This window comes from Suricata suricatta, chromosome 4, assembly GCF_006229205.1.
Source record: "Suricata suricatta isolate VVHF042 chromosome 4, meerkat_22Aug2017_6uvM2_HiC, whole genome shotgun sequence".
Taxonomy (NCBI): domain Eukaryota; kingdom Metazoa; phylum Chordata; class Mammalia; order Carnivora; family Herpestidae; genus Suricata; species Suricata suricatta.
Genome location: NC_043703.1, coordinates 85,432,813 through 85,449,537, shown reverse-complemented (window position 1 = coordinate 85,449,537; position 16,725 = coordinate 85,432,813). Strand labels below are relative to the sequence as shown.

At 41.9% G+C, this 16,725-nt stretch overlaps 1 protein-coding gene across 3 annotated transcripts in view; it reads left to right on the top strand.

Moving 5' to 3' along the window:
* The first annotated feature begins 369 nt into the window (after positions 1-369).
* IL1R1 (interleukin 1 receptor type 1) overlaps positions 370-16,725 on the top strand; it is a 70,383-nt gene continuing 54,027 nt past the window's right edge. For all 3 annotated transcript variants that reach the window (XM_029937121.1, XM_029937122.1, XM_029937119.1), the window contains exon 1: positions 370-676. In XM_029937121.1, coding sequence (XP_029792981.1) covers positions 674-676 — 3 coding nt within the window. In that variant the 5' untranslated portion in view covers positions 370-673. The remainder of the gene's footprint in view (positions 677-16,725) is intronic.

Below are 16,725 nucleotides of genomic sequence, written 5' to 3'. Positions count from 1 at the left end.
CTGAAAGATCCAAAGATCCAAATGAAAGGTCCTCCAGGTTCACGTTTGTGGATATTGTTACAAGAAGGATTGGGAGGACAGCAACCCAAGGAGAAGGTTGGACTCCCAGCCAAGTCCCGGTCTTGCCTCAGGGGATGACGGGACCTGTGATAGGCTGGACATGCTGGCAAGCCTTGTCTAGATCTAACGCAAAGTCACATGAGGATAGAGACACGGCCTTGTGAAGTGTTCGAGGTGAATGTGCAGTAAAGTGTGTGGGTATTTCGTAAGGGTTTGGCACGTTTTCGGAATGATTCTGGCGGGCTGCCCAGCTCTGAGTTTCCTGTTCGTAGCTCCCCACATGTGTCACTGCTGAGGATTAAAGTCCCCGTAGGCTCTGACACTCACGTCACTCAGAGTCTTTCTCCTTTCTTTTAGCCTCAGTACCACTGGGTCGGCTGAGAAGATGTGAGGTCCCCTCTGGCGCTGCACAGACCAGACCCAAAACTCTTTGGAGAGAGGAAAGAGGAATTAGCAAGCCTATCCAGAGCCGACATCAAAATGCACTTTTGTTAATAACCAACGGTGACTCAGCTGACTGATCTAGCGGGAGAAGCCCTGTGGGTGTACCCTTAGAGTCACCACCTCCTGTGAGGCCAGCTGTCCCCAAATGTCCCCATGATGAAGAAAGGAGATGGTAAGATGATTAATTGAACTTCTGGTTTTTGTTCCCGTATTTCTTCTTCTTTTTCTTTTTACTTATTTATACATCGAGAAAGTATTTAGAAGGGACAAATGGAATTTGATAAAACTGATAATGTTATGCTGTTCATTGAAAACAGGATTTTTAAGGATTTCTTGGAGTTATGTGCCTCTGTAGGCATGTTTAACTTTGAGCTGTGTCTGTGAGTCGTATGAAAAAGTCACACATGATAATGTATGCTTTACTGTATGGAAGATTAACTATGAATGATTTGGGAAATATATTTTATGACTATATGCTACTTATAGGCCATAAATGGTTGCATGGGTTTTGGTAAACTGTGAGGTTTAAGGGAAGGGTGAGAATCTTTTAAAAATGTTTTTGCTGGTGTTAGAATTAAGACTTACCGCTTTCCATTAAGTTTTGTCAGTTTTAAAGGCCCAATGTTTGGCTGAAGGTGTTGCATTACTATTAACAGACTTCCATTGGTTGCATTTAAAGTTATAATGTATTGAACTGGCAACACTTGCAGGAACTTCCCCTAGTAAAGGCTTAAAACGTAATCTTAAAAGCACAACCATTATTTTTTCCCCAGAGGCTTTACAAAGGTTACACCCAGAGCTGTAAGGAAGACCTTATACTCTCAAAAGAGATTATAAACATCCCCCAGTATTTCTTTATTGGATGTCCTCGACTTCCATAATCCTATCAGTAGTGTTGTTGTGGGAAAGAATATGAAAATGGGATAGAATCTGGAAGATTAAAGACAGGAAGTAAGAACAGGAGAGCAAAATGAGGTTTGTCCGTTCAATTCCATTCCATTCAATTCAATTCAATAGACAGCTCCGTGCTCTGAAGCAACGCTCGTGGGCACTGTGGCCAGGAGGGCGTGGGGAGCTGGGTGGTGAGGAAGGGTGTTTTCAGAGGGTGCAGCTGCTGACCAGTGGGTTTGTGAATCGGGCCACCCCTCCACGGGAGGCCAGAGACCACCAGGTGTGCTAGGGATCAAGGAAGGATCTGTGCTTGCTGGAAACGTGTGGATCTCTTGGGGACGGAAGGAGAAAATGTAGCCTAGAAAGAGCAGGGAGCGCTTCTTGAAATGATTTAAATCTCCCTAATCCTGGTGATGAATTTAAAGAGACACTTAGGGCCTTTCTCAAGTCCACCTGCAGTTGTTAATCTTCTATCCCTCAACCCCTTCTGGGCACATGCCTGTTTGCTTACTTAGGAGAAAACCTGGCCAGGCGTAGTCGAGGAATGGCTGAGATTCGCTTCTAAAATGTGCCCTTGCAAAACTGACAGATTCACACACATGGCCCACGCTCACCGTCAGATACAGAATCAAGGACATAAATCAACAAAAAAGATGAAATATAAAAACCTGTCACTGCGTGAATAATGCTGTTAACATTTTGGTGCTTATGTTCTTCCCTGAGCACATTTACATTTAAAAGAAAAACATCCTTGTACCGTACATGCTGGTTTATTTCCAGTGTTTCCCTTTTGGCAATATATTGTGAGCCTCTTGGCATGCTAGTGAATTTCTTTCTACAAAAGTTGTTTGCTCTCATTGTATTGAGGATTTATTAAACCATGTTGGTAGATATTGGATTGTTTTCTTTTTTATTATTAACATTACAAAACTAACATACTTACTAACCTCTCTATCTCTTCTTGATTATTTCCTTGGACTCTGTTCCCCAGAGGGAAAACTGTGGGGTCAAAGGGCATGAGCATTTTTTAAAAATTTTCTTTTAATGTTTTTTATTTATTTTTGAGAGAGAGAGAGACAGTGTGAGCAGGGGAGGGTCAGAGAGAGAGGGAGGTACAGAATCTGAAGCAGGCTCCAGGCTCTGAGCTAGCTGTCAGCACAGAGCCTGATGCAGGGCTTGAACTCACCAACCATGAGATCATGACCTGAGCCAAAGCCAGATGCTCAACCGACTGAGCCAAACAGGGGCCCTGGGCATGAGCATTTTTGAATCTCTTGGTCCCTGCTACAAAATTAATCTAGGGAAGTGTTATTAATTTATACTCCCTCTAGCACTGTATGGATGCCATTTTTTTTTCACTAACTTTGGGTTTTGCCTTTTTTTTTTTTTTTTTTACTGTGCTTGCTGATCTAATAACTGGCAAAGGCTATTTTGTTGTCTTGATTTGCCTCAAGAAAACCCTTTGTAAGACCTTTTGGCTTCCTATACTGCCCTTTTGAGTTCAGTCTCTTGTCTTTTTGGTTATTTACATCAAAGCAATAATTTCTTACAGTAACTTATGCCAACCTAATTTCTGGGGACTTTGACCTCATTTGTGGTCACTCAGCAGGTCTGCTGAGCATGTGGGGAGTCAGAGGCTGTTGCTCTGAATTGCCACCATTTGAACAACCCAGGGCAAAATTCAGTCTTATGATTTCATTTCTTTTATGTCTATAAACTTAAAAAAAATTTTTTAATCTTTATTTATTTTTGAGAGAAAGAAAGAGACAGAGTGTGAGCAGGGGAGAGACAGAGAGAGAGGGAAATACAGAATCCAAAGCCAACTCTAGGCTCTAAGCTCTCAGCACAGAGCCCAATGCGGGGCTTGAACTCATGAAATGCAAGTTCATGACCTGAGCTGAAGTCAGATGCTTGACCCACAGAGTCACCCAGGCGCCCCTCCTTTTTGTCTACAAAATTTAAAGATAAGGACTGACTTTTCATCCCACTATTGACTGTACTGGGAACACGAAGAGATGAGACAGAAAAAAGTTTTTTGAATAGAAAAACTGGAAAAAATACAAAATGGTACTATCATGATAGCTGTTAGGTGTTTTTATATATTTACCTTATAAAGTATGTTGTTTTGGAGAGCTGCATGCTGAAATTTTGGCAATGTGTTCTAATTCTAGACTTGGGAAGTGTGTGTGTTGTGAGTGTGCGTGCATGCATGTGGGTGTGTGTGTGTGTTGAGACATATTTCTTGGTTTGTGGATTCAGTCCTAGCATTTGGTATATTCCAGCAGCATATGGACATACTTTAGATTGAAGATGGTTTCTTTTCTTTTTTCTTTTTTTTAAATGTTTCTTATTTATTTTTGAGAGACAGAGAGAGACAGCACGAGCAGGGGAAGGTCAAAGAGAGAGGGAGACACAGAATCCGAAGCAGGCTCCAGGCTCTGAGGTAGCTGTCAGCACAGAGCCTGATGCAGGGCTCGAACCCACAAACTGCGAGATTATGACCTGAGCCGAAGCCAGAAGCCAGATGCTTAACCGACTGAGCCACCCAGGCACCCCTGAAGATGGTTTCTATTTTGTTGCCTCCTTATCTCACTTGCATGTAGGACAATACACCAGCCTTCTTACATTGCACTGCATTGTCCACTTGCTTTGCTCAGTTCCCCCTTCTCAAAGGCGGGACTTGTTTTATGTGTGCTTCTCTCTCTAGGGCCTGGTCCGGGGTCTGGTACCTTGTGGGGGCTCAACAAAGCCTTCTTGAGTGAGTCAAAAGAAGGGATCCAGGAACATTTTTACCCAACTCTGCAGGGAAAGGAAGATCTCAAAAAGGAATCACAGAAGAGTTTGAAAATGTGGTTTTCTGGGGGGAAATTAATTATTTTGTTTAATTTCATGTGTTGGTTTCCATTTTTATTGAGCAAACCTTGAAAGCTCTTAATGGATATTAAGCAAATGAATACAAGCCAAGGGCAGAACTAAGAAAAAGGAGATCATAGAAGTCATGTAAGTCTCATGGGCTTGGTGTGAGTATGAAAAGCTTTACAGGGAGTACAGAGTTCCACTCTGACCCCTAGCTCAGTGCTAGGCTATTAAAATCAGAACCAAACTGATGCTTAGAGATGGTTTGAACTTGGTACTGAATAAATAATAATGAGGGCTAATACCCCATAGAGCACTTAACTCTCTATGAGATCTGGTTCTAAGTACCTCATGTATGAGGTAATCACTGTTATGATCTTATTTGGTGGATTAAGAAGCTGAAGTACAGAGAAGTGATTTGACCAGTCACACTAGTCATTAGTGTACAGCTGGGATCTGTGATGCAGTGCTACTTAGTGTCCACAGGTTGGTGAGGGTCAGACTGACTGAATCCTAGAGACAGTGAATGGCACATAGGTTTGGGATCACTGACCCACTGATGATGTTTGTGCTATTCATTTGAGTATGTAGCCGCCATTTATTGAGTTCTCACTAAGGAGCACATGCTGATCTATATTCTTACATCATTATGTCTAATCTTTTTCATAATGTTGCAAAATTGGCATCATTATACCTGCTCAAGGAACAAACCAACTGAGACTATGAGAAGCTCAGCAACTGGCCCAAAGGGAATGAGATGAGCTAGTGATGAGAGACCCCCCATCAATCTGTATCGAGTCCGTTGAACTTCCTAGTGCATGTGCTGCACTGTCTGGACAGCCGAGTGTGGATGTGGTTGATTCTTCAACCAAAAGTGCTGAGAGTCCAGTGCTACATTTGGAGGCGTTGGGCCTGGAAACTTAGCCAATTCATCCCCTCACTTGGGGATTGTAGGGAAGTGGGGTGCTTTGCCTTGTTCTCTCTGAATCTATGTGGGCCATTGTGAAAGAGTTACACCTATCGGTTTTATATATAAAATTGAGCATACAATTGGGATATTTGGAGAGAGAGAGAGAGAGAGAGAGAGAGAGAGAGATTATACAGTATTGGCTTACATGGTTATGGAAGCTGAGAAGAACTACCATCAGCTGTCGACAAGCTGTAGACTCAGGAAAGTAAGTGGCATAGTTTTAAGGCCTAGGAACTGTAAAGCCAAAGGTGTAGATTCTAGTCCAGGTCTGAAGGCCTGTGAAAAAAGAGCATGGAAAGCAAGAGAAAACAGATGTCTCAGCTCGAGAAGAGATGATTAAACTTTTCTCTGCCTCTTTGTTCTATTGTGACCCCCAAGGGATTGAATGATGCTCACCCAAACTGAGGAGGGTCATCTGCTTTTTGAGTTCAAACACATCATGATCTCTTCCACAAGCACCTTCACAGACACACCCAGACACAGTTTTCAACCAGCTATCTGGGCATCCCGTGGCTCAGTCGAACTGACATGTAAAATTAACCATCACACACACTAATGGTGTACACTCTTCTGTACCTTAGTCCATCTATGCATCTAATGAGGTGCATTTTTAACCTTTTAGTGGACTTTTAAGTTGCTTGCAGTCTTTTGCTATTACAACCAGCATTGCAATGAATAAGCCTCACCTGTGTTATTTTGCAGAAATACCAACATGTGTTGTTTATTGGCTCAATCCCTAGACGTGGAATTACAGGTCAAAGACTATGTGCACTTGTGATTTTGATATGTATTGCAAAATTGTCTATCCACTTCCCACTGCTTATACTAATGAACACTTCTTCTGGGAATATTTAAGAGAATGTTTCCCCATGCCCTTGTCAACAGAGTATGCTAACCAACTGGTTTTTGTTAAACTTCTGTGATCTTTTTGAGGGAAGATGTTAACTCTCCTTGTTTTTAAAATTTTCATATCTCATGTCATGATGGTAGTTTCTTTTTTTAGACTTTATTTTTAAACAGCAGTTTTAGGTTCACAGCAGAATTGAGGGGAAGGTAAAGAGGTTTCCCATTTATATTCTTCCCCCAGACACGTATAGCTTTCCCCATTATCAATACACTCTCCCTTCCCAGAGTGGCAGATTTGTTACAATTGATGAACTGACACTGACACATCTTTGCCCCCCAAAGTCCATAGTTTACACCGGGTTCACTCTGGCTGTTGTACATTCTGTGGGTTTAGACGGGTCTATAATGACACGCACATATCATTGTGGTTGCACACAGAGTATTTTCACTGCCATGAAAGCCCTCTGTGCTCCACTTATTTATTCTCCCCACCCCTACCCCCTATCTACGGGGCAGCCACTGATCTTTCACTGTCTTCATAGTTCTGCCTTATTCAGAATGCTATGTAGTTGGAATCAAGCAACAGATTGGCTTCTTTGACTTAGTGTGTGCATTTCAGTTTTCTTCGTGTCTTTTCATGGCTTGAATGGCTCATTTCTTTTTAGTGCTAAATAATACTCCACTGTCTGGATGTACCAGTTTATTTATCCATGCATCTACTGAATGATATCTTGGTTGCTTCCAAATTTGGGCAATTATGATTAAAGCTGCTATAAATAACTATGTACAGGTTTTGTGTGGATGTAAATTTACAGCTCTTTTATGTAAATACCAAGGGGCACAGTTTCTGGATTGTATGGTAAGTATGTTTAGTTTTGTAAGAAACTGCCTAACTGTCTTCCAAGGTGGCTGTATCATTTCATCTTCCCACCAGTGATGAATGAGAGTTCTGGTTGCTCCACATCCTTGTCAGCATTTTATGTTGTCAGTGTTCTGGATTTCGGTCATTCTAATAAGTATGTAGCAATATTGAGATTGTTTTAAAAACTGTTCATGATCATAAGTTTGTGTTTGCTCAGTGATTTCTTTTTGAGGCCTTGCTAGGTATCCTGCCATGTCTAGCCCTGTTGGAGGAACAGAAGAAGACATGTACAGGGTTGGCCAAGTATGCAGGAGGGCAGTTGGAGATGAACTTGGAGACAGGGGCAGGGAGTGGATCATGGTGGGCATTTGGGACCATTGTTAAGAGATTGGCTTTTATTCTGAATTTCAGGTAGCCTTCAGTCATGGGCTGGAAAGATGGTGACAGAGTCTATAAAGTGGTTTATAAATGCTCATCTGGATGGTAGATGTCATGGGGAGAAGTCGCATTTGCCACAAGAGATAGTGAACATGTCTGATATCTGGTAGAGTTAGGACCCAAGACACTTTGCTCTTTTGCCCGGCCCCGAATTCCTGTGTGTGTGAGACAAGTGACAAAAGCTTTGCCCAAGCGTTGCCATGGAGTTGTTCCACAAAAACACATCCTACCTCTCCCCAGAAATAAAACTCAGCGTACAAGACCGTTCTCCTTCATTATCTCACACCTTGCTGAATTAACTGATCATTTTCACAAATCACTATTGCATTTCCAGTCTGGGCCAAGCCCTGTACTGGATGCCCCCAGGAAGAGGAAGAGGAGGTGGGGGCGGGGAATAGAAAGATTTAGATAGTGTGCAGCAGTTTACAGTCTGGTTTCTAGAGAATCAAACTTCAACAACTAAAAGGAAGGCAGGAAAGGAAGAGCAAAAGGGCCCTGCCTCTTTTGGCTTCCAGATGAGAACTCTGGCCTTATGGTGTGGGCCACGTGTATGCTGCTCCTACATCCTTCTCTGGAGGTGCAGGTAGGGTTATCATTCTAACTTTAAAGGTGAAGACTAGTGAGCTTTCCTCAAGACCACTGAGTGGGCAAGGAATGGCAAGGGACTATCCCCTAAGCACTGAGGCCATGACTTTCTGTGCTCCAAAATAACACAAATACTAAGTTTTATTATCTGGGGAAGGCCCCGAGGAGAGGTTTCTCTCTACTACACATGCTCTTTCACTCTGTTCCTTTGGTTCCATTCTGATGGGGCTACTCTGCTTATGTATTTACGGTGCTGGGAGGGCTCTGCAAAAGGGGTATAGAAGAACCATGCCCTCAGCTGCCTGATGATAAGTCTCGAAGCTGAGAAGAACCTTCATCTTGTAAGAAACACAAGCGACTGAGACAAACTATAAATGATTGGGTGGGCACTCAGGCCTGACAACTGGTCATTTGTAGCCAGAGCAGAGTGGGGGTTACTGTATGTGTGTGGAGGGGCATCCGGAATGAAGACTCCAGGAACTTTTGGCCCTGAAGAGGTATATAGGGATGCAGATTTCCATGGACAGGAGAACATCTAGGTAGGAAATGGGAAGACTGTGAGCTCAGTGTCTTAACTTAAGCTCAGGAAGCTTCTCCTCCTGGTCCAGGGAAAAGAAGGCAGGGTTTGCTTCTGAGAGGAAGGGATTCTTCCGATGAATTCTAGGTCCTTAACCAACATAGATAGAAGTGTCCAGTTGAAAGCAACAGGGGCTAAGGGATTGTCAAGTGATAAGGATGGGTAAAAAAGGCAGCAAAAGAGATATATAATAAAGAAAAAAGTCCAGAAACATTATTTGTAAAATTTGAAATGTGTCTATGCCAATCATAGTTGAAATAAATATTTTAGGATTCCTAGATTTTTAGGCTTTTGGTTTTCTTATATCCATGTTCAATCAGTCCATAACAATGGCATGGTTTGCTTTAAAGACTAAAATATCAGAAAGGATTTTAGCAAGTTTGATGTTCAAACACTTCAGATATTCTTGGAATCAGTGAATGAATAATGACATTGTTCTAGTATTAACTAGGAATGGCATATTTGCATCTTTTGTGGATGTCTGCTCTTTTTATAGTTTGAGGGGATATTATTGGACATGAGCCTGCTTATAAATTATCCTGTCTTGTTTCTAAAGCCACCAAACCTCTTGTCAGTGAGTCTCTTCTTGGCTGAGGTAAGCAGTGTTACTTTTGGTGACGGTAGCCACTCAGTCATTTTTGCCAACAACATATTCCAACATGGGCCACAAAACCAACACATTCCAAAGCCATGAGTGCACCTCCCCCCCAAACTGATGTGGTTACGCTAATTCTATTCCCTTCTATTCCCCAGAGTTAGTGAGAGGGTAGAACTTGACTGGAAGTCCTCGGGCAACTTTCCTTTTGTTAGACATTTTGTTATCTGTGATTTCGTTTGCTTATCTCTTGATCTCTTTGTTGTACGCTGACTACCAGCCACACTATTCTGGAAATATCATCAGTGTAGCACCCTCCTGTGCTGCCCTGGTCGGTCTCCTTCCCATGATTTCTGGGTGCTTTTCCCTGTGTTCCATTACCTGTGTTCCTTAACAGATTTTATTGCTTTCAATTTGTTCTGAAGGAGACAGAGACCCAGAGACAACAAGTAGTTTCTCAAGATGGTAGTGAATGATTAACAAGAGTCCAGATACAAACATGTTTCTGTTGGAATCCCAAAATCCATCATATTTTGTTGTGCTGAAATGATAAGAGAACTTGAAGAAGGGAAGCACTGGTTTATGGAATCATTCTTTTTAAGGTGTCATTGAAGTAGTCATATTTTCAGGAGTGTTGCTGTTTTTCAAAGTTTGTTCACATGAAGCATCTGATTAAGGCTCTCCTTTTCCACCTCTGATATGGATTTATCATCCAAATTGGCACATGTTATCTGTAAGCTAGTTTTTAAAACAGGTATTATGTGTAGGTGTTATTTTCTACCCTCTGAAATGGTCAGTAGATAATATTTAAACTAAAATCAATATGGATGAGATACATATAATAATAAGGGACAAATTAACTTGATAGATATTCCTCTGGAATGATTAAACAGACCCTACCTGAAGTAGGTGTGAAAAACCTGATTTCACAAATAGTATCAACCATTCATTAAAGGATAATCGGTATATTAAAAAAATAACTGATAACAAGTGTTGGCAAGATTGTAGAGAAAAGGGAAGTCTTGTGTACTGTTGGAGGGAATGTAAATTGGTAAAGTTATTACTGACAATGGTTTGGAGGTTCCTCAAAAAATTGAAAGTAGAACAACCATGATTGAGCCATCCCACTTCTGGGTGTTTATCTGAAGGAAATAGAACTAGGATCTTGAGGAGATCTCTGCACTCCCGTGTTTATTGCAGCATTATTTACAATAGCCAAGATATGGACACACCCCAAATATTTGTCAACAGGTGAATGGATAAAGAAGATGTGGCATATATGTGCAGTGGGATATTTTTCAGCCATGAGAAAGAAGCAATTTCTCCCTTTTGCAACAAGATGGATGGAGCTTTAGGCCATTAAGCTAAGTGAAATAAGCCAGAGAGAGAAAGAGAAATATTGTATGATATCACTTACATGTGAAGTCTAAAAAAGCTGAACTCAGGGCAACAGAGTGGAGTGTTGTTACCAGGGACTGAGGAGAAATGTGAGGGAAATAGATTTTGATCAAAGGATGGAAACTTCCAGTTATAAGCTTAACACACTTGGGGATCTAATATACAGCATGGCGATTATAGCTAATATGTTATATTATGTACTTAAAATTTTCTAAGACCAGATCTTAAATGTTCTAACCATAAAAAACAAGTAGTAATTATGAGATGGGTTGGCGGTGTTAGCTTATGCTATGGTGTAAATAGGAGGTGTTAGCTTATGCTATGGTGGTAATCATTTTGCAATATATAAATGCATCAGATCAACACCTGTGCACCTGAAACTTACACAATGTTATATGCCAATTATATTGATATCCATGCACATATGCATATAATCTTTGGGAATGCAAAGATTTGTGGGATTTCTTTCCTAGAAAGAAAATACCTGGTTATAATCAATGATGATAGAACGTGTATTTAGACTTAGTTAATTTTAAAAATCTCATGTGAACTTACCATGATTACCTCTTTTGAATAAATTTCCCTCAAGATTTAAGCATTTCTCTAGATTAATAGAGTGGGTTACTGAGCTGACTCATAAGGAGAAGAGGAGGTTCCATTTTTGCTATTGTAATAATGTGGGAAATTACACCCAATATCACTCACCATGCTTGAATATTTATCATCAACCTCAAATTCTGAGATTTACTTAACAGCAAGATCAGAGTTCTAAACTTCTTTTTCCCAGTCGAAATTTTTATGAACTTTGGTATTAGAGTGTGACGAGTCTACAGAAACTACATTCACAGGAAAGCAAAGAATGCTATGGGGAGGGGTGGTGGAGACAGGTACTTCCTTTGGTCTGGGACTGATGTACTGATGTCCAGATTATAAATTATTGTTCTAGGGAAACCTGCTGTGTGTAAGTCCCTGAGGCTCAGTTCTCTTCCTTTGCCTGGCCACAGTAGGCTGGGTCCGTGTAGAAAACAGGTTCTGCTGTATTAGCGAACCACACAGTTTTGGTTCCATGCTTACAGTAGAATATATGTCTGCTGAATAGGGTCATCCTCCATGGTCTAAGTCAGTGGCCGTCAGTCCTGGCGTGTATCGGAATCACCTGGGAAGCTTTAAAACATGCTGATGCCTGGGTCCCACCATCAGAGGTTCTGATGTGATTGGTCTGGGACACAACCTCAGCTCAGGGATTTTTAAAAACTTGCCAGGTGATTATACCTTGACACCGGTATAACGTGGGTTAAGAACCACTGACCTGGTATGTAGGCAGCCATAGATTCAGTAAATTACCGGAGCAAACAAGAAGTTGGGTGGAACAAGGCTGTCCAGAGCGATTGCCAAATCCTGCCTCCTGGGGAAATAGATTTACACCCATTTCCCAGAATACCTTGTCCCTAGGCATTACCAAAGGCTCTCTATCCCGTCAGTGTGTTTGGAATTTTCTAAGGCATGGTGGGCATTAGTCGTGTAAATGTAGCCACTGTTATTTATTTAGCAAAGATTCAAGCGTCTGCTCTGTTCAAGCTATAGTTAGAGAAAGAGTCTACCTTTAAGAACTTGAGTATCAGAGCAGTGAAGAACTCATCCAAAATGAAATTGGGGCGTGCCAGTGCCATTAGAGAGGGAGGGGTGAATCCAAGTGTTCAGAGGAGGGGGAGAGAATTCCTGTGGTTGGAGGAGGGCATGAGCTGGAGGAGGAAGAGTGACATTCTCTGTGGCTGGAAAGAGGTAGCAACAGGGGAAGTTGGTGAGGAGGCAAACACTTGCAAAAGCTAGAGTCCAGGGACACCTGTCCAGGGACCCGCATTGGAGTGGTCTGGCCTCTCCTTAGTGAGGAACACTGTGTGACAGGCTCTGACTGCCAACATTGAAGCAAAATGTGAGTAGGACCTTGTCTAGCACTAATTATTCAGTTAATATGGATCGTTCAGAAAAAAAGTGTGTTTTGGTCTAACCATCCTTTTTGACAAGGTGGGGAGAAGCCTACGGAGGTTACACAGGTCAGTTTTGCGCTGACAAGGTTAAGTGTATTGCATTCGGTGGTTCAGACTCTTCCAGTTGCCTTTTCTCGAACTGCTAATGCTTCCTTCGTTCCTCAGCAGTTCTCCTGAGGAAGACATTTAAGAACTTCCCCCTCCTCCCACCCCCATGATCTTGTCTAAAGTAGTACCAGTGAGGGGCACCTGGGTGGCTCAGTTGGTTAAGCAGCCAACTTCCGCTCAAGTCATGATTTCAGGGTCTGTGGGTTCGAACCCCGCGTCGGGCTCTGTGCTCTCAGCTCGGAGCCTGGAGCCTGCTTCGGATTCTGTGCCTCCCTCTCTCTGCCCCTCCCCTGCTCACACTGTCTCTCTGTGTCTCTCAAACATAAATAAACACACACACACACACACACACACACACACACACAAAATAAAAAATAAAGTACTACCAGTGAAACTCTGAATATGAGAAGGTTAGGTGCAGCCATTAGGTGTAGAGGTTTGATGGTTAGCACAGTATTTACTTAACAATTTGGGGCTGTATTGACTCTTAAGTAAATATGGCAACTGCTTTTCTTCTTCTTCTTTTCAAAATACAAAAACAAAATTTAAAAATAAGGCAGATTTTGGAATAAATGGGTAACACACTTCTGCAAATGATGTTTCTGGATTAATTTTATTGCATCCAAATGCTCTTAATGTATTTTGGGAATTTTATTTATAAGAAAGTCTGTAAGTGCTGCTAGTGAGTAAGCCTAAAAGGGAAGGAGACGTCACTATTCCTATAGTTGAGATCACTTTGTCTGAGTGACTTTAAAGTATCAAAAAGTATTTAATGAGTTCTTTGCACTGGGTTAGACACTGGAGGATACAAAAAGATAAAATAATAAACTAAACTAAACCAAAATGAGGAGGAAGGTCATTGTCCCCAGAACCTCTGGATTTGCCTTTTTGTCCCTTTCTCCCAGGGGAAGAAGTGGGGGAAATTGGAAAATCATGGTCGCAGAACCTCCACACTTGATCCTAGGGTGTTAATGACCAGGCTACATTTTTCTAAGTGAAATTTGCACTTGTATAGTTTCTTACTTCTGCTTCTTACTGTTCTCATGTTAATTTATTATCTCACTGTAATATGTGTTTGACCCAGTTGGAAAGAATCTAGTGATAAGTGGGGAAGGAAAAAAAATCTTTAAAAAAAGGTTTAAAAAAACAGCTTTAAAACAGTTTTAAAAACCCTTTAAAAAGTCTTTTACAAGATTATGCTTATTTCCCTACGCGTCTTAGATGCACGGCAAAGTAAATATGCACAAGTCTTAGTTTTAACATCTTGGTTTTAAGTGCTGGTCAGTGTTGTCCGAGATCCACATCTTTTCTCATCAAACCAGTTTCGGATGGGGAAGAGTTCCTTACTCTACACTTGAAATTTTAACCCCTTCTCCACATATCTTTGGGGGACCAAAAATCACAACGCAACGCACCTACCATGTACCAACTATCACAATAAACACTTTGTGTTTTTGCCATCCTGGCAAGGTGGCAGAGGGGACACTGAGGCTGATGAAGCAAATTTGGAAAAGAGCAGAGCTGGAGGCACTCTGGCTTCTCCGATGGGTTAAAGCTGTGTGTGGCATTGCCGTGCGTGGACGTTTCTAGCTTAGCTCTCTTGTTGACGTCACAAAATAAAGTGGTTGATATTACTGTTAGTTACCTCTGACTTCTCAGCTCGTTAAACAGCCTCCAACATCTCTCTTTACTTCTGGGCCCAGATTGCAGCCTTTGAGTCTCTATTCTTTCTTCTGGCATTTTCCTGGCGTGTTTTTTCTGGCATGTTATTTTTAAATGTAGCTTAGTCTCACCTTGTAACTCGAGGACTTGAGACAGCTTATTGCTTATTTAAAGGTGTGTCCAAGTCTGTATGGCCCGTTGGGGTTGCCTCATATGGGCTTCTCAGAAATGGCGTTTGTGGGTGGTGGACACTGCTGGGCAGAAAACATTTACTTTGTTCCGAGTACTTGAGTTTCAAGAGTTATATCCTTACTCATTAAGACTTTGGAGAAGTGCCAAGGCTGCTACCTCCTGAGAGTTTTCCACCAAAATCAGTCATCAGGCATTGTAAAGGATGTTTGCAAAGTATCAAGAAAAGGTATATATATGAACATTGATAACATATAATATATATATATTGCTCCAAATAAATACACAATTCGGGAGGCTAAGAAAACATTTGTCAGAGGGTAATGGTAAAAATCGTAATCTCATGCTCAAGATAGATTGGGCCTTCTTTCTAATAACCCAAGCATACTTTACTGAAACAAGCTCCTTACTCTATTTAAAAAATATCCTTTGTCCAAGGAGGGTTTCCCTTTGTGCCCCCATGTGAAGTTGAAATATTTATTATGGAATCCAAACTGAACTTCCTTTGGTCTGCTGAAAGTTAGAAAATAAATTGTGTGATGTCGGGGAGTTATTGTTTCAGACTTAACTGCATCAGATTAAGTTCTGGAACTGAAATCCCAGTGACACAACTTCGCAATGCAACTGTAACGTTCATGCAAGCCCCAGGTGTTGTGAAAGATGTAAGGTACACCAGGTGCCAGGGGCCTTCTCGGCCTAGCAGGGGCAGAGTTTGAAGTCTTACTGGGAATTATGTAGTAGGCTCAGACCATTAGCTCTTAGTCATGCAGGTGGATTTTAGTTATAACTCATTCTCATGGCCAGAAATCCCTTCACAGGACTCTGTAATAGCTCCTTTGGAAACTCAGGTGGACAAATAGTTTTGTCCTGAACTCGCTTGGTTGGAGTTTCCCTCTGAGATCTCAACGTTTTTAGAGCTCGCTGACTTTCACAGGCTTATTTGGTTAGATCAACCTTCATCTCTGTCATGTGGTTCTTCATGTTAGACTACTTCAGCACAGAGCCTTTGATGTGTGTGTTATGTGAGTGTGTGAGTTGTGTTAGTTGTATGCTTTTGTGTATCTGTGTTGTATGAATGTGTGTTTATGTGTGTTGTGTGTATATTGTATGTTGTATGGCTGTGTTGTGTGCGAGTGTGTATGTTATGTGTGTATTGTGTTATGTGAGTTATGTGAATATTTTGTGTGTTGTGTGCATCTGTTATATATGTGCTGTGGGAGTGCCTAGAGCTTAGCATATATTTTACTGGGTGCTTGGTAAATACTTATTAAATGAGGAAAGGGCATAATTCTTGCTCCCATGAAGCTCACTGTATACACTTAAGGTTGGATTGTCAGCGCCTTGAGAGTAGGGTCTATATTGTATTATGGCACTGCTGGCATATGTAGGGGCTCAGATGGGAAATATACATCATGTAGCTCACCACTGTCTTGCTCTCAGGCTCAGTCTTCTTGAGGCAGACACATTTTCCACATTCACTTTCTCACATACTATATATACTTCCCTTCTTTATTATGTTGTTTACTCTTTACTGTCTGTCTACACCATGTAGAATGTAAGCTCCATATAGGTAAAGATTTTGTGTGGTTTGTCCCCAGATACATCCCAAGTTCCTAGAACACTGCCTGGCATGCAGTATGTGCTCAACAACTGTCTATTGAATGAATAAATGTAAGAATAGAGGCTTTCCAGCTTGTTTGGTCCAAGTCAAGGCTTTTAGCCAAATACAGGCATTATTATCTCTGTCACAATTTGTTTTCAATCTCAGTAACTCTTTGTAAACAGCCTTTCAGGGTCTCTCCTCTTGCTTTTCTCTGGTCTTCTCCCTAAGGTTGATCTATCATCCTTTAGGGATTGCTTCCCATGCTGGTATTGTGGAGGGGCCCAACCCAAGCTGGCCCTGGTGAGATGTCTCATTCTGTTTTATAACTGGTGGTAGACCCATCCTTGGGTCCCTGCTGGGTTTTTTCTACCATGTGTCTACTGTGGTGTGACAGGTCTCACCCGGGTGTAGGCCATCAGGCCACCCTGTGCTGATGACTCTGGGCCTTGGTATAGATGTGAGGCCCCTGGACTCCAGGCTTCTGGTGCCAGGAACTCTCATTAGCTTCTCCCACTCTGCTGGTGACACCTCCCTCAGCTCTGCGATTCTCCTTGCCCAGTGGGAAACCAGGTCCCACTCTGAGGGAATGCCATCTCCCCAGGCCATCTCAGGGGGAGGAGGCCACCAGCCCTTTCACCACAGGTCTCCACTCC